At 46.8% G+C, this 22,890-nt stretch overlaps 1 protein-coding gene across 12 annotated transcripts in view; it reads right to left on the reverse strand.

Annotated features, from left to right (window-relative positions):
- Positions 1–396: 396 nt before the first annotated feature.
- Positions 397–22,890, reverse strand: part of CTNND1 (catenin delta 1) — a 48,999-nt gene continuing 26,505 nt past the window's right edge. For 8 of the 12 annotated variants that reach the window (XM_059722430.1, XM_014597165.3, XM_006260352.4 and 5 more), the window contains 18 exons: positions 22,698–22,769; positions 21,930–22,088; positions 19,395–19,927; positions 13,106–13,569; positions 12,817–13,000; positions 12,324–12,441; positions 11,567–11,720; positions 11,167–11,184; positions 10,768–10,836; positions 9,014–9,141; positions 5,459–5,609; positions 5,023–5,215; positions 4,729–4,843; positions 3,907–3,994; positions 3,366–3,413; positions 3,013–3,113; positions 2,597–2,683; positions 397–2,386 (listed from right to left, as the gene is read on the reverse strand). In XM_059722430.1, the coding sequence (XP_059578413.1) occupies positions 2,612–2,683; positions 3,013–3,113; positions 3,366–3,413; positions 3,907–3,994; positions 4,729–4,843; positions 5,023–5,215; positions 5,459–5,609; positions 9,014–9,141; positions 10,768–10,836; positions 11,167–11,184; positions 11,567–11,720; positions 12,324–12,441; positions 12,817–13,000; positions 13,106–13,569; positions 19,395–19,927; positions 21,930–22,088; positions 22,698–22,769 (2,667 nt within the window). In that variant the 3' untranslated portion in view covers positions 397–2,386; positions 2,597–2,611. The remainder of the gene's footprint in view (positions 2,387–2,596; positions 2,684–3,012; positions 3,114–3,365; positions 3,414–3,906; positions 3,995–4,728; positions 4,844–5,022; positions 5,216–5,458; positions 5,610–9,013; positions 9,142–10,767; positions 10,837–11,166; positions 11,185–11,566; positions 11,721–12,323; positions 12,442–12,816; positions 13,001–13,105; positions 13,570–19,394; positions 19,928–21,929; positions 22,089–22,697; positions 22,770–22,890) is intronic. The other 4 variants (XM_019485815.2, XM_014597163.3, XM_014597164.3 and 1 more) reach the window with 4 other exon arrangements.

Raw genomic sequence — 22,890 nt, forward strand, 5'->3', positions numbered from 1 at the left:
TCCAACTCTGCCTAGTCACACTACTGATCATTTATACCATCAATAAAATGTAAGCTCTTGGCTGGCTGCAAATTCAACTCCCAAAGCTGAGCACACACAAGTAAGGCATGGCAGTACCAAGTGCTTGTGGATCTGGACTTCAGATACCAGAAAGTATGAAGAACAAACATCACTTCTCACAACACCCCTGGAAGGTGGGACAGTGTTAAAAAAAAAAAAAAAACTATGAATTTTGCTCAGATACTACACCAATAGGAATCATACATATACAATAAATAAAAGTCATCCTTCTCCCTCCTTTATATGGTCCAGCCAAAAAGGCCAAAGCCCAAGAGGGCCTGCATCTGATGCAAGTCCAAGATTTGCTCCAGGAGTCATTCTCTGTTTTCTCAAATACACACTTTAAAAATTTTTATTTATATAAAAAATCATTTTGTTTTAAAAGCGTTACAAGAGTGGGCACAGAAATCAGACAAAGAACAGCAGACTCCTCCCATCCTCCCCCAGGCACTGGGGTTGTGGAGGAAAGCAAAACAAAAAAAGTGGTCAGTTACAGGTTCCCCACTGCAGGTGCTGAAGCAGTCTGTGGGGGAAGGAGGAGTTTTTGGTTCATCTGGAATTACAAAAAGAATTAGTGTTTTACATAATATGCAAGAAAAAAAAGGTTAGACCCCCCAGGGAAAAAAAAGCCTGGATTTGTACTTCAGTCCCATCCCAAACAGGAAGAGGCTGGATGCAGCAGAGGAGGGTTAGAGGCACAGAGATCTCCCAGCCCACATATTTCCCCTTGTACAGTGCATGTGTCGCAGGGAGAAGCAGGGAGCAAGAATCCCATCCAAGCACACAAGTCTACAGCAACCCAGTTCCAGTTTCTGGCCCTCAAGGGAGGATTCCAGTTGCACGGTGCATGGAGGGGCTGGGATCTCCTCACCATGTGGAGCAAAGTAGACATCACACCTCCACTCTTCTGCTGAAAGGAAGGGAGGCACCAGCCCGTGCATATGCACCCCTTCCAGTTGCAGCAGGCTGCCCCATTACCTGCTGGGTCTGACTGTGGCTTTCCCCTCTCCATATCCCATCATTTAGGACGTACAGATAAGTGACTATTTACTGCCTCCGGCCTAGTCATTCCTGGGAATCCCAGCCCTTCCATTCACCCAGTGTCAGTACAAAAAGATGTTAAGGCCAGAAGCTCAAGTGGAGAGAAGAACAGCAACTCATCTGTGCCAGAAAGATTCCCCACAACCCAGTCCAAACACTCCTTGTCTAGTTGGCCATGGAGCCTATGAGTTGGAAGAAACTATTTCACAGTGGCAAAGAAAGGCACGTGTCAAGAGAGAGAGAGAGACACTTGCATTCATCTGGTTTGTGGGGGATGGGGTTAGTTACAGTTAGCCTTTCCCTTTCTATCACCACTCCACCCAATCCATCACCCTCTTTCTCCTCCTCTACCTGCCTGCACCATAAGCCCAGGTATCTCCTGCACTTTAAACAGCCAAAAAACCACATGCTCCTCAAAAGGAAACCCCACACCCCCTTTCTAAGATTCAGACCTCTTTAGGGATCAGGATCTGCCCCCATCCTTGCTACCTTCCCCTGGTTGGCTCCTGCACAAATACCTCCCACAGAACAAAAACAAAACACAAACACATCGCCCATCCACGATGGCCGCACACCCAAGAACACCAGAGCATACAAGGAGTGGACAAACTGCTCCCAACCTGCCTCTTTCTCTTTTAGATGAGAGGAGATGTTTTCTGTCTGAGTGGCTCATCACAAAAACAGACCCCCCACCTCCACCCTCAGTGTGATCTGACATCCAGATGCAGTAAGTCATGGGAAACAAGTATTGCAATCAATCACAGGTACCCCCACCACCTGGAATGTTCCAGTATTCCTTGCATCCTCTGTTGCCAAGGGTTTGCACATTTTGGAGGCTAAAAGAAGGCAGCCTCTGTCCCCATTATGCAAGCAGAACCAAAAGTGTCTCTTAAAGGAAAATGTAGTGCCTGTACAGCCAGTTCTGTGTTGTGCTGCAGGCCCAGCAGGAGAGGTGATGTCAAGGAAAGGGTTCTTTCAGAGTCTGTGTTAGTATCTCCAGTGAGATCCATCAGGAGTATTTGGTCTGCAGGAAGATTTGCTCTCAGAAGAAAAAAAAAAGCGCCCAAGGATTGGAGGTGCAGCTGTCTACAGGAGAGGGTGTGGGGGCCCTGACCAAGTTATGCCCCAGCAGGGAGAGGCACAAAGGGCTAATCGTTTGGCTGGATAGTTGGCACAAAATGTCCAGCAAAAAAATAAAAGGTAAGTCGGTCCATTCCACCACGAAGAAAGAGATATATTATAAACCCAAACTGAGCAAAGGCAGGAGAAAACTCTAGATCTTCTGCTGTGGAGAAAAGGGAAAACAGGTTAGCACCGCAGAGTCAATCAGTAATTCAGCATGTACCCAGCAATGTCAAGGGGGGTAATTACTGTCATGAGGAAGTGAACAATCAAAGGTCTTGGATGAAGCTGCAACCTCAGCAGGATTTGATTTCCTAAGCAACACCGGATTAGCCCAAAATGCCAGAATCAGTCCTCCAGCTTCTTAACTTACACAGGAGCAGGGGACTCAGGGATGTGTCATCAGGGGATAAGCCACAGTGTCATCCTCCTCCTCATACAGGTTTTCCTGCCTTTCATCCTGGTGCAGACACATGCGTTGTTAGTATGGAGATGGAAAGTAGGCAGGGAAGGAAGCAAGATAAGGAAGATGGTTTGGGGGAAAGAGGTGGAGATGGAGCTTGACAGATGGAGGCAGAACAGAAGCAGACTAGTAAACTGTCATATGATGAGCAGCCAGAGCCCTCTCCTTGGCTACTTCCATGGTACAATCCAATAGACGTCCCCCTCGGGTCATCCACCCCAACTACCATGATCCAGACCATCTCTACCCTAGGGGTTCCCATACTACCCACGAGGCTGTAAGGCAGAAGAAGCAGAAGGGTGTTTAAGAAGCAAGCAATGCCTTACTGAGAGCGGTGCTGCCTTCACCGGTTCCGCATTGCCAAGATCTCCAGATCGGTCCAATGTCCTGTTGTGGTCTCTTTCATTTAGTGTGGAGTAATTGTTGTCTACAACAAGAAGAGAAGTCAGGCACTCCGTAGAAGGGGCACTTTAAAGCCTACACAAAGCTCAATGAAGACAAATAAAGTGCCAAACACCACTATACAAAAGCAACTTTCCTGACCTCTTATAAGCTCCTTGCTTTCCCAGTGTTATGGTACCCACACTGCACAGACCAATGCAAGCAGATGCAGGATCCTCCCCTCCCAAAGATACCCAAGTATTTCAGCTTACATAGGAAGCTGGCTAAAGGTTTTTACCTGGTCCCATGTTGCTCATCTGGATCTCCTCCCGAGAGGATTTCTTATCTAGACAAAGATGAACACAGGTATAACCAGCCAGATCACACTCAGGATCCCAGAGATGCCCAGCGGAGGCAGCCAGCTATGCATCTAGCAGTTTCCCTATTCCCCAATAAGAACTAAGGTAAGCAAGCGCAAAACTATTATATTTACTTGGACAAAAAAAGGTTCTACTTTCACCACCCTAGCACAAGATGCTGAGGGGCAAGTTTAGCCCTGGATGAACAAGTGCTAAAGTTGGAGATTTTGCTACATTTGACTTGTACTCAGCTCATTTACACACAACAACTGGAATACACCAGCTGGAAACAAGCATTTGCGCACCCATATCCACAGTTTACCAACACCTCTCAACACATGGGCATCTGCACAAGCACAACCGGGAAAAATCTGAATAAAATGGAAGTCAGCAGGCATCAATAAACATGGGAAAGAAAGGGGTGCGAGCGGATGTTCTTCCCCTCCCAAACAACTGGCTTCTGTGAAAAAAAGCGCATACCTCCTTTTTGGTTCCTGTCGATGAGTGGCAAGGTGCTGTCATCAAACGAGCTGCCTCCCTGGTTTCGAGAGGCATTGCTCAGGTTTACCTAGAATGCGAGAGCTGTGTCATATGCATCACACCAAGCAAATAGTCACAACCTTGATCACACAGGGCCCAAAACCCACCACCCCCATATGCCCAGACATCTGCATTATCAGAATAATGCTCCATCTGTTCAGTGGGGGCTCAAGCCATTTAGAAGAATGTGTGGCAATGCCCACTCTCCAGTCCTGTGTCTTACTCAGCTGGGGTGCTCAATATTTAGCAAATGCCAGGAACCAGCTTGATGAATACACTTCTTCCCAACTAGACTCTTTCATCTTGATAGGAAACTATTTTTAAAAGACACCAAGTTCCCTTGGCATTTGAATGCATTTGTGCAGTCAAGTAAGGAACTGAAACAAAGGAAGATTTAGAACAATCTTAAAAAAAAAATCTTTAGTCTGTAACAGGCTGAACACAACTTGCCCAAAAGCAAAGGGAGAGTTGAGAACTGAAACCAAGTCCTCAAATCCCAGTCCAGTGTGCGATATACAGGACACCTCTCTCCCTACCATAACTGCAGTGGGATTTGGGAACAGTAGAGGGCACCAAAAAGGCAGAGAAAGATCAGACCTATAAGGCTGGTGAACAAGAAACCAGCAGTTAGCCAGAGTACAAAAGTCCACAAAAAAAGCTACAAGACCCAGAGGAGTGCTTCTGTACTGGGCACCTGGCTATCACATCACTGCTCACTCATCCCCTCCACTCTAGAGGCAATTCATCAACCAGTTAAGGTACCTGGAAGTCAGACTTTTTCCATCCTTCCTTCTCTAGTGGCTTCCGCAGCTCCTTATACCCCCAGATTGTCTGCAGGACTAGGGCTGCAGCCCGGACTTCTCTCTCTGAACGGTTCCTAAAGAGGGCAAAATGAAGATAATAAGACAGGATACAAAGTACTTAATATTGAATCCCTTCACAACATTCTCCACAGATCTATAAAAAGGGAGGGAGGGGGAGGGAGGAGAGAGAAAGGTAGCCAGTGTACTTGCTCCGTTCCAACCATCCCACCCCTCTGTCTTATAGTGCACCTACCCCGATTTGTTGATCAGCACCAGCTTCTCAATGCCTTGCGTCTCCCGCAGTTTCTTTGCGGCCTCCAAGTTCTCCAAAATGACCTCATTGATTGTGTTCAGGACTGATACCACAGTGTCCTCAGAGAGGTTCTTGGCTGGTGTCTGCTGCCCACCTGGCAAGTTCTTCACCAAGTTGGGGATAGCATGTTTACCTGGGTTGGGGGACAGGTAGGAAAACATTTAGGTCAGAAGGTGTGCAGAACAGAGCTGTCAAATAAATGGTAGGAGGAAAAAGGAGAGAGTCTAGGAGCGTCTGCCAGCCATTCATGGTGGTCAAATGCTTGGCAATGATCTGGACTTTAATACTACTCTGCCTTAACCCCAACCCCCCCACAGGCCCATTCTGGAAGATGCTCCAGCACCTACAAAGCAGTCAGCTTCTTCATGACCCTTACCTATCAGCTCTTTATTCCGAGGATCCACTGCCAGGTTGCGCAGTGCCCCAGATGCTGCTTTCACTACACGTTCATTGTCATGGTTCAGCAGGTCAGCAATAGCAGAAAGCCCTTTCTCCTGGCGTAATGCTGAGCGGATGTACCGACCGTACTGCAGGGACATGGCAAAAAGCAGCGTTACCAAAAGAGAGGAGCAAGCAGAAGCCCTTCCTTCCCAATCACACTATACCATATAATGATGCTGCAACCAAATTGCATGCGTCATCCATTTAACTTTTCCACAAGCCACTACAATCCCATGGAAGGAGAAGCATCCTATCCAGTGGGATCACTGGAATCACCACATCCAGCAAGTCAGGTATCAAAAGGACACCAAATGCTAGAGAAGTGTTCAGGAGCACTGCCAGCCCAAATACCACTTTACTCCTGTTGCCAAAAAAGTGGTTAAAAATTTCAGTGCAAGCTCCATTAAGGGCTCAAGGGCCAGAAACCCATTAACATCATTCTGATTCAGAAGAGGTAAAGCAGAATGTGATAAACTGACCATTATACATTTCAATATATTCAAACACTGCCCAACTCATTTACTTCAACAAGCAAGTAGTCATGTCCACAGATTACAACATGTCACGTAAAAGACCAGGTCTTTATTCTGAGTGTTGAGCTCTCATCTCCTCTGTTCATATTGTAGCTGATGCTTTCCAGCATTGATGGCTGTCAATGTTGTCCGTAATAGCCAACTTAGGGCTCTTTCAGCAAAATATTAGATGTTTGTAGAGACTGATACCCAGTAGTCTTTGACGAAATGTTTCACTTGTATCCATTTAAATAAATCAAACTACTTGGAACCAGAACTGTTCCAAAAACTATTCCACAGTGACTTGGATCAACCAGCATGCAGACTAAATCCATCATGTTCCATATCATTATCTGGAACAAGAAAAACTCTGCGGAACCAGTCACTGAAGAACAGCTATGCTTCTTGCCTGTCCCTCCAAAGCAACTGGTCCTGGTCACTATCATGGATAGTATACATTGCGAGAAAAGGCACTGCCAAACTAACTCAGACAACATTTGTACAGAAGTATCTGAGACATTGGCTAATTCAAGGTCTACTATGCCAGGCACTGCATTGGATCACAGCTTGAAACAGGAACTATCCAAGAGGACCTGTATTCCAAAAATACAAATCTGTTATGCAGACACAGTCGCATCAAGCCACTAGTGCAGGGATGGGCAAAATGCGGCCTGCGGGCCGGATGCAGCCTGCCAAGCCATTCTATCAGGCCCAAGGGGCCCCTAAAAAAAAAAAAAATTTAGAAAATTAATATTTATCTGCCCCTGGCTGCCTGTCATGCAGCCCTTGATGGCTTGCCAAAACCCAGTAAGCGGCCCTCCGCCCGAAATAATTGCCCGCCCCTGCACTAGTGACTCAACCAATACCTAAAGGTACCTTTAACAATGGAGAAAGTACAAAGCTCCAGAAGATAGGCAAGCCATGTAGGAAGCTGTTACTTAATTTGCAGAGCACAAAAAGATGCAACTTCAGGGGACAAACAGCTATTTTAATTGGACTCTGTCACCCAGTATTCCTACTGATATCACTCAAATTAAGCACCAAGTGCCCTCTTGTGGCCCAGGGTAGTGACCTCTTAAATTGTTCTTCCCTGCAAGAGCTCCATCGTGATACTCTTGTCTCAAGAAAGGTTCATAGACCAGAGGTTCTCAACCACCTGACTGCAGCCCAGTACCAGTTCGCAAAGCGCTGGCTGCCAGGCCACTGGCAGTCATGTGTGGGATTAAAACTAGGCAGCAAGGCAGCCCCAGCAGGGAGGCTGCCAGCTGTGTGCCCCGTCCCACTTCCACCGCCATGGCCGCTGCAACAAGGCACTGCCTGTGCAGTAGGTACCAGAGCCCGCACTGGGCCGGGCAGGACTCTCCAGCCCCACCCATGGCTGGGAGCAGGGGGATGCAGGCAGTGAAATGCCCAGGGCAGGGAGGCAGCTCCACTGCTTGCTCCTAGGGAAGGCAGTGGAGGCCCTTCTCCCCAGGCACCCCTAGCTGGGTCCCCCCCGGCCACCGCCTGCACAGCCCCCTCCCCTGCAGGGTCCTCCAGCACCCACAGCTGCAGTGCCCCAACCCAATCCGATCCTTGCAACCCCCCACCATGTAAAATTTAAATTTAAGTATGTAAACTTAAAATGTTTGCTGGTCCACAGTATATAAAAGGTTGGGAACCACTGTCAGACATTAGGGCTAGAAGGGACCTCATGCGACAATCAGGTCCAGCCCCTTGCCTGAAGGGCAGGAAGTCAGCTAGGATCAAAGGATCCCAGCAAGATACGCATCTAGACGTTTCTTAAAAAAAAAAGTGTCCAGAGTAGATGCTTGTGCCACCTCTGGAGGGGGGGGTATTCCAGGCCTTGGGAGCTCAGACAGTAAAGAAGTTTTTCTTTATGTCCAGCCTAAAATGGTCTTGGAGAAGTTTGTGATCGCTGAACTTTGTCATCCCTTGGGGGTGCTCTGGTGAACAGGTGTTCCCCCAGATCCTGATGCACACCCCTGAACCCATGTTTCTCCAGGCTGAAGAGTCCCATGGCTCACAGCCTCTCTTCAGAGGGCAAGAGAACAGGCCTTCTGATCATCCACATGCCTCTCCTCTGGAAGAACTGGTTAAGAGCCCAGTTCAAAGACTTGACATCAAGCATCTCTGATACCATCATCACTACCTTACCAACAACAGTCTAGCTGCCTGCATAATGGAAAGATGTCTAGGGTACAGATGCTTGGAAATACTGAACTCAAGGAGGGTTGTGCCAAGACCAGTCTCTCCAAAACTTCTAGGACATTTTTATACATGTTGTGTGACACAGAACTGGGCATTTTAATTAGTGAGCTGTGCCAATTAAGAGACCCTGCACATCACATGCATCAGCACCACTGTGCATCCGCACACTGAGAAAATGGTGGCAGGGCATTTTAAACTATAAAGCTTATAGAACATGTTTTATTTCAAACGGCCTTGCCACCATTTTTTAGCAGGGAGATACAGGGCAACATTGATGCACAAGGCTGCCAGAGCACGTCATTTTCTGTGCTCCAGCAGACTCAGTTAATTGAGGGGGATTAAAATCGAGTCTGCTCCGACACGCTGGATTTCCAGCGTGTTGGAGCAGGCTCCACGCACATTCATACGAGTTCTTAATGTTTTACTGGAACAGCCTTAAGTCAGCTATTACAGGCAGCACTGACAGCCATCAATCCTGGAAAGCATTAGCTACAGCATGAACAGAGGGGATAATCAAGAGCTCGGCACTCAGAATAAAGACCCGTGAAGAAACATGGACTGTTTTTCAACTGTGCTGCTAAATAACTTTCATTTGGTTTCCCCCATACGATATACTAATGACAAATCAAAGATAACAGTGTCTGAACTTCCATTGCTTTTGTCAGTATCAGGTGGGTCACCATGACCTGATCTGGCATAGTTCCCACTGCATTTTTAAAGCAGACAGAAGGAGGAATCTGTTACCTCCTAGAAGGGAGGGGACTCACCGTCCAGCGACCAGCACATAGATTTTGAATAGCACCTGCCGAAGCCTCCAGAATGGCAGGGGTCTTGCTCTCCTTCAGCAATGAGATGTATATCCGGACTACTTCTGGCTGGAATAGGAGCTCATAACCTAGGTGCAAGACACAGGAAGTTCGAACAAGCAAGAACTTAAACACAACCTGAAGCATTAAGAAGAAAACATACAGCCTGTTTAAAAGGTCAAGTAGGTTAGACCCAAAGCGTACACACTGGCTCTCCCCACCCTAACAACTAGAAGTTTGAGGAGCTAAAAACAGGTTTTGGAAGCTGCCACTTAGCACTGGATGCTTAAAGCAGCATAGTGCTGTGGCACACCTATGCTTAACAGAGAGTATCTTGGGCAGTTCTAATGGGGTAAAAAAACAAAACAAAAACCAAACACTGAAGCACTTTTGTTCCTTGCTTTGCAAAGCAGATGGTTAGAATATGTGATTACTTATGAGGATGATATTTTATTATCTATTTGATGTCAATGCCCTTTTAAGCCAGGCCTCACACAAGGCCAAAAAGTTGGGTGTGGCAATTATCCTAACAGCCAATCCTTGTGGTATCAGAAGACAGATGACTAAAGCCTTATCACAAGAGAAACAAACCAGTTCAAGCAGCTGTAATGTTTTAAAAGCCTTCTCCCTGCCTACAAACTCCCAGAAAACTAGTCATCAGCATTCCATGTGCATCCACAACTGTACTAGCTCAGAGCAGGGCTTCAAACCGGATCAGCCAGAATTAAACCAGGTTTTGGCCGTTTCCACTATAGACTGGAAATACTGGCATTGCAGTTACATCCAGGAGGCCCTCCACAGAGCGCTATGCAAGACCAATGCTGCAAAAATGCTTTGCAATGAGCAGTCTCTCAACACACTGTACAGAAGCTGAACTCTTGTGTTCCTTCATGTGGAGTATGCCTAAGGTTGTAGATATTTGAAAAGATTAAAAAGGCAGAGAGTTTTATTTTTAAAAACAAACAATCTATCCACTCCTATTTCTCCATTTGTTTCCCTTTCCTCTTGCTGGAAAGTTGGGCGAGGCACAGGGAAAAAAAAAAACAACTAAGTTTTTAAAATGAGTCCAAACTGCTATGAATTAAAAATAGTCCTTATTCCAATTAAATGAGTTAGTTTTCAAATACTAAAATGTTTTACCTTTCCAACCAGCTCTTGGTCATGAAGAACCATGTTCAAATGCTCATTGTTTGTTTTAATGAAGGGCAAAGTGCACATGGTTTTTCTAGTTTCATAAGAGCACAGGATGTTTGCCAAGATGGTGGTTTTTCAGAACAGAAGTTATTTTGTAGTTGTAAACAGCTACTAAACATCTGACGTAAAGGCTATAACTTATCCTCACCCCATGTCAGGGGGTGTGCTTTCAGTTACATTTCCAAGTGCTTCACTACCCTTAGTTTAAAGTTACCCTCAAAATCTCTTTAAGGCGGGGAACTAAAATCTGGTAAGGGCATAGAGCAAGGCAAAAAGGCAAAGTGAGGTGCCCAAAATTAAAAGACTACTATGGTAACAGAGTTAAAAAGTTTTGGGCTTCTGCCCACACCACAACAGCATCCTTACCCTTAAACCAAATGGATATCCTCATCATCAGCAATATTTTAATCTTATTGTATCAATGCCTCCATCGAGGAAGCCTTGCATTATCTGGTCTATGTTAAGCTCTCCAAAAATTGAAGAGGAGTGGCGCATAGAACAAGTGCACTACAGAATTGTACCTTTTGCAGGCGTTGTTCTTTTGGGAAAGTCCACTATATCAGCACCAGGATCTTCTGGAGGTTTTTTGCCTTCAAAAAAAAAACAAACAAGACTTTAATATACATCCCATCCTCCCTTCCCGCCACCCCTCCTCTTAACTCTCCCTCTTCAATCCAACCCAATGACTCAGACATTACATTTGCTTCAGAGAACACACCCCCAAAAAAGATAAAAACATAACACTGAGCTACCAGCTTCTCCCTGTGGGAAGTGCTATGGGGAATGAGCATGGACCTCTTCTTCAGCTAATATGGGAGCATGCATATCTAGCAAGATAGGGAAGAGGAAAGAGCTAAGAGTACCCAACGAACCAAGGGAAAAAGTGGGGAGGGGAGAAAAAAAATCCAAGGCAGACTCACCTCTGGAGAACCACTCGTCTATTGGTGAAGCGGAGAGAGGGACAGGAGAGAGAAGAGGCAGAAGAGAAGAGATGCCGACAGGATCACAGATGGTTTGGCAGAAAAGCGGGTGGGGGAAGGGGGAAAAAAAAAAGGACATGGAAAAGGCCTGGAGTTAGTGGAGATGTACTCATCACCACGCAAAGCAATCTAAACCCACCATGCAGGGCATTAGGCCCTGTAAGCAAGAGGCTAGAGATGCACACAATGCACAGCTGCTGCTGCTACCAGAGGTTTCTCAAAAAAAAGCAGTGATTTTAGCCCTCTAGCAGATTAGTTAACATCAGAGCAAGACAGCTGGAAGCTTCACTCCTTCTCCCACCCTCCCCAACTAAGGCAAGCATCAAGATCCTTGACATACCTTTGCCTTTCTTGGTACCAAAGCAGCTGGCAGCATGGGGCCCAGCATTATTGGTTGGGTTGAGGGGAGTCTCCTGATAACGCTCAGCGTGTGGGATCTCATGATGTACTTGGTATGATAAGTTCCGGAGCAGACAGACACAGTTCTCCACCAGCTATGAATGGAGGGAGGTGCTTTCAGTGAGAAAAGCTTGCCCTACACCCACCCTAACCTCTTCAGAGCAGTGATTAGGATTGTGACTTCAGAGTACCAACCGAGCCAGGAAGAGGCTGAAATAGCTCAGTTCAGGGCAGCCTCTTCCCCAGGCTTCAGGTCACAGACCCAGAGACATCTTTCAAAACCCTAGAACTGCACCTCCACTGCTTGGCTCAAAGTCTAGTGGCTGGCAGTCAAACACAAAGGACACTGTAGCTTCCAAATCATGGACTCGCATTTGGATTCCATTAGTTCATAGAACACTTTGCTTCCAAGCACACAAAAAAAAGCCAACCCAGACTTCAAACCCTCTTGGTACTCAATTTATTGGCATGCCCCGCCCCCCTCAGTGCAACATATGGCTTTGCATTCCCTTTCCCCTCCAGCTTTGAAAATAATCTATGCTGGCACAGTGGGAGTAGTCACAACTATGAAAGAAAACATGCAGATGGGCCAATTCTATTTCTGATCCTACTGGCACACTGGGAGGCCCCAAACAAGAGCAGAGGTGCCCCAGTCCAGACTAATTAGCACACCGTTGCTCCTCTCTCCACACCATTACCTTGCTGTCAGAGTCTTTCTGGCCAACCTCTGACTGGACAATGTATATCAAGGCATCCACCAACCCATCACACTCGCGCAGTTTCCGACGAGCCTCACTCCGCTCAGAACTCACATTTCTGGGAAGGAAGATTTGGATGGGGTGTGAGAAGACTGTGGTGGCAGCACCTTATTGAGTTTGAGAAAGCTGGAGGGCAAGTCAACCCACATTCCCACTTCTCACAGCAATGACCAGTCAGGGGGAGGGGAAGGGAGTGAAGGAACAACTGTACATGGAAATCGAGTTAGGTGCCCTCTTACCACCTGCTCTGCTCCAGAGGCCCAGCCTCAATACAACCACAAAGTTCAACCTCCGGTCATCCAGACACTAAACCTCCCCTGAAATATCTGTATCCTAATTCTAGGAACCCCGTTCCTAAAAGAGCTGCCATAAAACCACAGCAACCCTCCTCTCCCCACAATGCACATCAGCTCAGAAGCCACTTCCCTCATACCTAAGGCAGCCAGCAGTGTTGGTGAGCACCGACTCCCACTGCATGTGGCGGGGTTTAGAGTCTTCATTGGGCTCCCTCTCCCAGCCAGAGCGTGGGATGATGACTTCATCAGTTAGAGCATGCAGCGCATGGTCTACAATAGCCATCTTTATTGAGTCATGGGAGGAGAGATTCCACAATGTTCCTGCAACATGGCGCACATACTTAGGACCATAGCACTCCAAAAATAACCCCTCCCCTTCCACCACTTCCTTTGCCCAGTCAACCCATCACCCATGTTCTCCATTACCTGTGATGACCTCTGTGAGGTCCATGTCACGGGCCTTGCGCAACAGCCTCACCAGGGCAGGGACACCATCACAGTTCTTGATGGCTATCTTGTTGTCCTGATCTTTGCCAAAGGATATGTTCTTCAGGGCCCCACAAGCCCCATAGTGCACCTCTTTCTTGGGGTGGTCCAGCAGCCCCACCAGCACAGGTATCCCCTTCAGCTTACGCACCTCTGTCTTCACCTTGTCGTTACGGTAGCAGAGGTGCTGCAGGTAGGCTGCTGCATTGGACTTTACTGCATCCAGCCGGAAACTCAGCATAGCTATCACCTCAGGCAGCTCTGGCTGGCGCCAATTGGCAGGTGGTGGGCCTCCCTTCCGCAGACTGTCCAGGCTTGCCAGACTACCCCGTTCGTGCTGTGCCAGGGGGGCCCAGTAGTACTGGTCAGGGGCCACATCATCCACCAGCATATCCTCATAACTCCTACACAGGGGAAAGGACGGACAATTAGTGCAAGGACCAAGACCACCACCTCCATAAAAGAGCACAGGGCTACAACTCCAACTTCTAATATAAAAAAAACAGCTGAACTGGAGTGAGCTGCATTTGGAGGCAAAGATTTTCCAGGGCTGTCTGCACTCTGTAAACCCAAGTCCCTCTCTTCCAGAAGGAAAATGTTTTACATGCCCTTTTTAGTTCCTGGCTTCCACAAGCAAAAATTATTTAGGGAAGAAAAGGGGACCACAGTTGAGGATCCGAAAAGCCTACACTTCTCTACTGAGAATCAGACTGACCAAGATATACAGTCTCCTTCTCCTCATAGTCTGTTTCAATACAGGGTAGAGCAGCTTCCTTTGCCTGGGTAGAGGAAAACATATGAATAAGATGCACTGTCCAGGGCAACAGTAGCTATTTCTTGCCCATCCCTCCCAAACCCCACTTTTTACTTGGTTAAATAAAAGACTGCAACCTCTTGGGGGTAGAGTTTATTGAACTGCGTGTATTGCACATGGCCTGCCGGGATCCGGATCTCACTTAGGGCTTCTACAGATTCTCTATCAATAAGCAGGATCCAGAAGCAATGACTAGGGGTCTACTTAATTTATAGTAAGACAAAGCAATTTTTGCAAGCATTTCCTGTCAGCCCCACCCCTTGCCACCAACTGGCAGAGGGGCATATATGTTATAGTTTAATAGCAAATTCCGCAGAAAATAAATCATATAATTTATCATATTATTATAAATCTAAATTTAAAGTGTATTAATATACATAATAGGAGTTGTAACATATCATTATGTAGCATTCTATAAACAAAGTTTACAAATACTAATTAATGCTAACCTCAAAACAAAATGTTTTCACTTCACTGATTGGTGTCTCCACTTAGTCTGCCAGTGGCATAGTCTAATCATGTTATCAGTCTTTGTATTTCAATAAGCATTGGGACATTCTAAAACAGCATATTATACAAAATGGATTTTTTTTAAGTTGATTTCATGAGAAATCACGGCCAATGAAATATTTCCTTGCAACTGCAGACAACGCTGTTTTCCTATTTTTTACGATTTCTGTGAAAACCATGAATTAAGTAGACCCCCTAGAAATGACTAATTTAAAGAAAAAGAAAAAAAAAGCACTTTTGTAAGTAGTTCCCTGCTCTTGCCACTTGAGGGCATGTTAATGCCAAAAGTCTAAATCCAAAGAAATTAGGGGGGAAATGATCTACTAGGTTGGGTAAACCTACCTTCTTCACCTCAGGGACAGATTGCTCCTAATAAGTATTCTCTAGAGCTTAAGCCAGGTTTTAAGTGTTTCATGTAAAAACCATTATGTAGTAGTTAGATGGGTACAGTTCAACAGCAGGATCAGATTTTAAGGGCATCCAGTTTACAAAGGGCACAAATTGCAATCTTGACACTGCATCTGGACATTTGATCCATCCTTTTGCCACGGCTTACTGCACAATGACATCAGACACACCAACAAGCACAACTTGCCAGCACCTTTTTATTTGAGAATACTTGAATGCAGATTAGTTTTCCTCAAACTTTTTTGAACTATCTGCCCTGCCAACTGGTAGAAGATATTTGTAAAAGCAAAATGGCTCTCTGAACTAAGTGGAACTCAAATCTTAGATGCTACTGTTCTACAAGTAAGATTGCATTGCCACATAGGAACTGCCAAGGGAAAAGACTCATAGAAACATTTAATGATCTTTCAGTCATCACCTTAGCCTGCGAATCAGGAAAAGATGGCATTTCCCATTTGAACCACCTTGGGCAAGTTGCTCCATCTCTAAGCTAGTCTCATCTGTGAAGCGGGGACAAGTGCATCCAACTGTATGTAGTACTTGGCATAGACAACTCATTTTTGGCTGGCATTTCTAAGTAAATGACAAACTTAACATCACTCCTGCTAGAGAGACATGAGGCAGCAGGATGTGTAAGTGGCAAAATCCATGTGAAGGTGTCAATTCAGTCCCTACAGTTTTGTAGCTATATTTACACTTCCAAAAAGGGCTGGGGAGGAGGCACGGCAGGCAGGGGAGGAGAATCAAGACAAGAGGAAAAAGCAAAACAAAACAAGAGTTTGGTCGCCGAAACAGTCTTCAGCCTTGCCAGAGTAATTTTTTTTTTTTTTTAAGTTTAAAGCAGACAAGCAAATGGAGAACATGATTTTATTGTGTATTACATTATTTTATATTAAACAAGGAAAGCTGAACTAAGATGCTGCTTGAAACACCTTGCACCTGGAATATCCATACAGTATAGCTTCCATCACACAATTGCATTACCAGGGCTACATTCATAACTCCAAAGGATACCAAACTCTGGTTCAGCTTTGCCTAGAAGAGTATTTGTGGCTAAAGCAGCAGGGACCAATTTTTTTGGCAGGTGTGCCATAAAAATCAGCCCCACACTCTCCAAGTATCACTGAGTCCTTCCCCTGCTCAACTGACTGCTCTGATCTGCTGCTTTTTGACTTCCTGCTCTATGCTCTCTACCCAATCTGCTACTCTTTTAGCTACTCCCTGCCCTGCCTGTCCTTTCCCCACTCTGTCTTGCCTCACCCACAAAGCCTGTCAGTGCCACTTGTGGCAGGCATACCATAGGTTGGCCACTCCTGGGTTAAATCATATAGTGCTTCTTTGCATCTGACCTCAAGTGCACAAATTTCAATCTTGGGAGCAGAAGCAACTATACAAGTTCTGGCAGCAGGAACTCCTTTACTACTCAAAAGGAATTTTATCCCAAAATTAACACTCTGGTCTAGCTCTGAGTACATTCCATAATCAATAACATTCCTCAAGATATAGTGATTAAATGCTCTTAAGCTGTTACAGCTATGCCTATTGCACTGTCTCATTCCATTAAAGCTTGTGGTTACATATGGATCTTTTACAGCCAGAGGATAGGTCAGGGTCCAACCAGAGGTGCAGACCAAAATCACCTATGCGTTCTTGTTGGAGCGGCTAGTCAGAGATCTGAAAGCTATTCTGCTGGAGCCAAGGTTGATTTTATGGCTTTAATAAAATAAGAGTGACTCAAGATGCATGTCAATCCTGTGATCTGCAACCAGTGACCATGGGGCCTCAATACTACTTTAGCCTTACATGTTATAGGCGCGCACACACAAGCAGCAACAATGTAGATGGCCAACATGCTAGCACCACAAGATCTGATCTAAATAGCAAGGCATGCTACATAACTTTTGGCAAGAGACTCCATCAATAGAATTTACAGACTCCAGATCAACTGAGTCTTAAGCATTCTGGATAATACCACTTTCAAATTACTTTTGCTACAAGGAAAGCTCAACTTGTTTCATATCAGGTCTATTAGTCAGACTCAAGACAGCCTAAGTACTTCCACTGAAACAAGAAAAAAAAAGTTTACAGTGATTATGTCTCATTTTGTTGCACTTGAAGTTTTGTGAATGCTTAGTAAGTTGCTATAACACGTGTCAAATGGATCTATGTCCTTCATACTGATTACAGCCAGTGGAGATAGTAGGGAGATTCTTAACAAACTTTGAAGGAAGGCAAACTGCCAAACACACAAATAAGTTAGGCCATTGCTCAACACAAATGTCTCAGGGGATATTAATCGTGCCAGTTAGCCCCTAAAAATAGGAGGTTAAAGACAGGATGGAAATTGAGAAAGTGGTGATAAGCCAACTCCAACAATGCTTGGATTCCACATATTTCTGTGATGCTTATCAGTCTGTACATAGACCAAAGCACACTCATGGGACTGTGAACTAGAGTACAAGGGAAGTGCAGCCGTGCAAATTCTACAGACAGTTTGTCATTTCAGTGATCACAGACTGCCACTGAACATCATCTGCAGGCTTAAAAAGTGATTAACAGAATGACACTTGATAAGATCACACCAACAGAGCCTGAGAGACTGGGGTGGGGGACTGCTTGACCCTTCTCTCCCAGTGTACCCCACCAGCACTCTGTTCTCCTGGCTGTTCAGCATAAGCATAAAGCCGGCAGAGACGGAACCTTTGAGGAGCTGCAGCATCCTTATACTTTGCTTCATCTTGCCACTAAGCCCAAGTCTGTGAACCATCCATAACTCACTGGGGGGAAGAAGAGGAGGAAGACAGACACACCATGCACACACAGAGGACCACTGTTGTTCAGCTAAGAGTTCTTCTAAGATGCTGGGGCCCCAAGGATCTCAGGCTAGGTTAAAAATCAAGGAGAGAGACACCTTCCCAGCCTGGACTGGCTCACACACACACACACACACTGCATGTTTGAGCCCTCTGTGTTGCCACGGTTCCACTTTGAATTCACAATTCATTCCCTTTAACAGGCCAAGCCAAAAACTATGCAGGTCTCAACTCCGTGAAATTCTACATTTAGTTAAACTGTTAAGCAAGAAAGGACAAAGATCTTAAATCCCCTTCCTCAAAATAGCAGCTTAGTTTGTTCTTAGGTAGTGTAACACTATTTTAGCAGTTTACCTGGGACACTAAGTCTCAAGTCATGAAAGACGCACCACTACATATTTTTCCAGTATCTGGTAGGCTGCTCCTCCCATCAAGTAATCACTCTGATAATCAACTAGAGAAATGACTGAACCACCCAAGTTAAAAAGCCCTGCTGTCTTTAAACAGGTTTGACAGCTTCCCATCCTGCTACAAAGTACTTCAAGGGGCTGTATCCCTCTGGTAGTTTGTGGGATACACCTACCTAGTGACCAATCCTCATTCAGCCTAAGCCTCCCCTGAAAGTCTATTTCTACAGGCACATCCTGCATCTCCAGTTCAGTGGCAGTTGAAAGTTGAAGACAATGCCACTTCAAGATGAGGCCCGTGTCTTTGCATAACCACAAAAAGAACAGCAGTTATGGTGTCGTTATAAAGTAGGATGAGTCATAATGTAAACTTTGCCATAAATACTTTGTTCCACCCAATGGGCTGGCTGTTACAAAAGTAGAGTGCCCTACCAGTTTGGACAGACAAGGTTCCTTGGGTGAATTTGATATCTTTTATTAGACCAACCCAAATAGTTGGAGAATAGTTATTAAGCAAGCTTTCGAGTTCAAAAACCCTTCGTCAGGCTAAGGAAGTTTCAGCAGTTGGTGTGTGCTCTTCCTGGATGGAATGAAAAGTAAAGAAGCCAGGGCCTGGGCTGGGGTGTCAGTTGCCAGGAAGATTATAATGTATCAAAAATCCAATGTCTATGTTTAGTCCATGATCTCTAGTATCCAGGAGGTTGATGAAATGGAGCTCATAGGCTCGTCTCTGGGAAGTGTTGTGTAAGTTTCCCTTGAGGATCAGGACTGAGAGATTGGAGAGAGAGTGGCCCTCCTGTGAGAAATGTGCCCCCACCGGTAATTGGGTATTTCTGTCTTTGATAGATTTCCGGTGTGCGTTCATTCTGGTGCGCAGTTGTTGTTTGGTTTCTCCTACCAGTTTGGAGGAACTATCAGACAGTTAGTACCAAAGAGAACAACCAAGGGGCCCCGAGACTCAGAGCATGCAACAGTCCTTTCTTTAAGAGGACTGAACATAAGGGTACAGAGGCAAGCAATGGGAGGGTAATGTTTAGAATGAAAAACCCACTGAGCTCTCCTGTGCTACTGCAGGAAGGCAAGTTCAATTAATGTATAATTTTACTACCAATTAAAATACTCACAGCTATAATTAGAGTCAGGCATGTCTCAGCAGGTGCAGAAGAGCCACCCCAACACACACATCACCCTTTGAATCAGCCACCATTGGGCACCAAAGGCAGGGATAGAAGGATAACCAGAAGACCCGTTTCAAGCATGCCAAGTGTGACAGATACCTGAGTCGTCGTCGGGGATCCGAGGGTGTCCCTGCCCGTCTAGCTGTGCCATAATCTGACATCAGACCATAATCCATGTCATCATAGCCAACACTGCGCTGGTCATCTTCTAGCCCATAAGGCTCTGCATGGAAGCGGTTCAGGTCCATGTTGCTCCCCCCTACTCGCACCTGTGGTTGGGGACCATAGACTTCCTGCCGGCTAGGGGCCCGGTAACCATCCATGGAGGGACGGTAACGTTCATCAATTCGAGTCACACGGGACAGACTGCCATAGTTGTGATCACTGCCAGGGTAGCCATCATCATAAGGGCGGCTGTAGCCATCTGGGTAGTGGTAGTTGCGAGGAAGTGTGACAGTGCCAGCCTGGCTTATGTAGCTGCCAGGTCCACTGCTGCCATTTTTACGGAAGTTCCTGTCCATTGTCTGGACGTAGTTATTGGTAACAGGAGAACCCTCCAGAGGTAACCCATCTGGCCCAACAGGAACCTGCTGTACTGTCCTTGTGGTCACAGTCTTCACTACTTTCTTTACCTGGAGACATGGTCAACACAATGTTCTCAAATTATGATAGCATCCTGCTGATCCTCATCATCCCCAAACTATGCACCCCCTGCCATCCTAGTCCCAGGCTCCCTCAACATTTCCTCCAATCCAGGGGTGGGCAAGTCTTTCCTAATATCCAACCTAAACTTCCCCTGCTGTAACTTGAGACCATTGCTCCTTGTTCTGTCATCCGTCACCCCAGAGAACACTCTATCCTCTTTGGAACTACCCTTCAGGTAGTTAAAAGGTTACTATCAACCCCCCTCCCCCCAGTCTTCTCTTCTGCAGACCCAGTTCCCTCAGCCTCTCCTCAGAAGTCATGTGCCCCAGCTCCCAAACCATTTTCACTACCCTCTGCTGGACTCTCCCAAACTTAACTCATCGGGGGGGCAGGCGCAACTGGACACAGTACTCCAGGTGTGGCCTCACCAGTACAGAATATAGTGAAATAATCACTTCCCTCAGTCTGCGGGCAACAATCCAACTAATAGCCCAGTATGTCATTAGCCTTCTTAGAAACAAGGGCACACTGCTGACTCATATGCAGCTTATTGTCCACTGTAACCCCCACATCCTTTTCTATAAAGCTGACACCTAGCCAGTTAGCCCCAAGCCTGTTCCAGGGAAGAATCTGATGCACTGTTAAGTGCAGGACTTTGCACTTGTGCTTGTTGAACCTCATGAGATTTCTTCTGGCCTAATCCTCCAATTTGTCTAGGTCACTCTGAATGCTAACCCTACCCTCCAGCACATCTACTACACCTCTCAGCTTGGTGTCATCTGTGAACTTGTCTTCCAAATCTGCAAATTTGTTCTGCTTTTTGTTTGAGTAGTACATACAGGGGCAACTGCATTAGAGGGGGATGTGCACATGTGGCAGGTTGCCTGCATGGTCCCAGGAGCTGGGCAGAGGTGGTAGGGGGCAGGGGTGGCGTGCAGAGCTCACCTGGACAATGCAGTGCAGTCCACCCCCACCTGCCCCTCATCCAGCCTGTGGATGGGGCTGAGCCAGATGGGGCCAAGCCCTAACCACTGCCACCCAAGGCAGCCTATGCCATGCTCCTGCCTGCACCAGTCCAACAGCACCACTCCAACCCTGGCCCCACCCAACATGCAGCAGCCCTGTTGGGAAGGTGTGCTGCAGCTGCCCAACTACTGCATGGCTCTCCCCACCTCCAGTGGCAACTCCTCCTGCCTCTACTGCGTGACTCCAGGCAGCAGGTTACACAGGGAAGGTGTGGGGACATGTGCTGGGCACCACACACCCAGCTACTGGGGAAGCTGCAGCCACGCAGTTCCTGCCCCAACATGCAGGGCTCCAGCTCCTGGCTGCTTTCCACCCACTCCCTCCACCCAGAGCAGTGAACAGCCATCTGCAGACAGGTGGAGTGGGTGGAAGGCAGCCAGGAGCTGGAGCCCTGCATGCTGGGGCAGAAGCCACCTGGCTGAGGCTTTCCCACAACCCTCCTGGCCTGGCCGGACATGTGGTGCCCGGCGCACATCCCCACACTACCTGGAGCAGTGCAGCAATGCCAGGAAGAGCCATTGGAGGCTGGGAGAGCCAAGCAGTACCCAGGCAGCTGCAGCCAAACTGGGAGCAGTCGCACCAGGAAGTTGCCAGGACCAGGGCAGGTAGGAACGTAGCGCAGGCTGCCCCAGGCAGGAGCGGGAGGGTCTTGGCCCCATGAGAAGCACCGTGTGGGGAGCCATGGGCCAAATACAGTCAACTAATGGACGCCCACCTGCAGGCCAGATCCAATCAGTTGGCCTCCAGGCTGTATTTTGCCCACCCATGCTCCAAATCTCAGCCTCCTGGCCTCATACCCAGTTTCAGTTGCTATCACCAGAGAACAAAGAGAGCTTAGAGTACAAGCCCCCTCCCCTCACCAATATGTGCATGCATGCACACACACTTTTAGGAGAACAAACAAATCGCCAAAAAAGCAAGAGTCTTCCAACACACTCAATATCATCCTGCCTCATTCCTCACCGTGGTCTCTGTGCGCCGGGTAGTCCCATCATCCGATGTTTCCACAGAGACAACCGACATGGCACCCTCTGGGTCCTCTTCCATGGTATAAGTCTCCTCCACGATCTGGCCTGGGTCCTGCATCCTTGGGATAGTGCTGTATAAGAGATGGCTGTGGTCCTATGGCAAGAGGGAAAGTTGGATCAACTCAGCCCAGATGAAACAACTCTACCTCCCCCACAGACACCAGAGGAGACCTAGCTCTTGTACCCAGGCCATACAGGTCAGGAAAGTGGAAAAAGCTCTATCTTTCCCCACACAAGCTGCCCAAGCATGCAAGCAACTTATTACCATTTGTTCCCATCTCCTGGAAAGGAAGGAAAGCACCTATAATTTTTATGCCCCTGAGTCCTGGAGGAACCCATTCTTCTATGCAAGCCACTCAGCTTAGAAGCTTTTTAAAACCCAACCCTCATCTCCACAGGCCATACTCCTTACAAGTAATGTGAAATGACTATACAGGATGAGACGTTATGCAGAGGGGGCCAAGATAGGGCTTTTTGCTGAATGGAGGGGTTGTCTCCTCAGTGCCAAAATCTGCAATCATGAAGGGAAGCAATCACAAAAAAAAGAGAAAGAATATGCAGAACAGAAGTGGGAGAACCTTGCACCTACCACCTCACTAGGGTTGTCCCTGTCCCTTCTGGAGGGGAAGTGCCACAGGAACCCTCAACACAGATTTTACTATTATCCAAGAGCAAATAATACCTTCCCACATCATTCCTTTACCTGGGGTCCGTTAAGTTTCAGATCTGGAAATTTCTGCCTCTCCAGGTCAGCATCGCCCAGGAAGCGGCCGTTCTGAAACACAAGTTGTAACAGCATGCCCATGAAGCTAGTTACACCATTATCCTGCTGCCCAAATAAGATAGGTCAGATGCCCCCATGGCAAAGGCTACTCAAGTTTCAAATGCCCTTCTCA

Source organism: Alligator mississippiensis, chromosome 2, assembly GCF_030867095.1.
Source record: "Alligator mississippiensis isolate rAllMis1 chromosome 2, rAllMis1, whole genome shotgun sequence".
Taxonomy (NCBI): domain Eukaryota; kingdom Metazoa; phylum Chordata; order Crocodylia; family Alligatoridae; genus Alligator; species Alligator mississippiensis.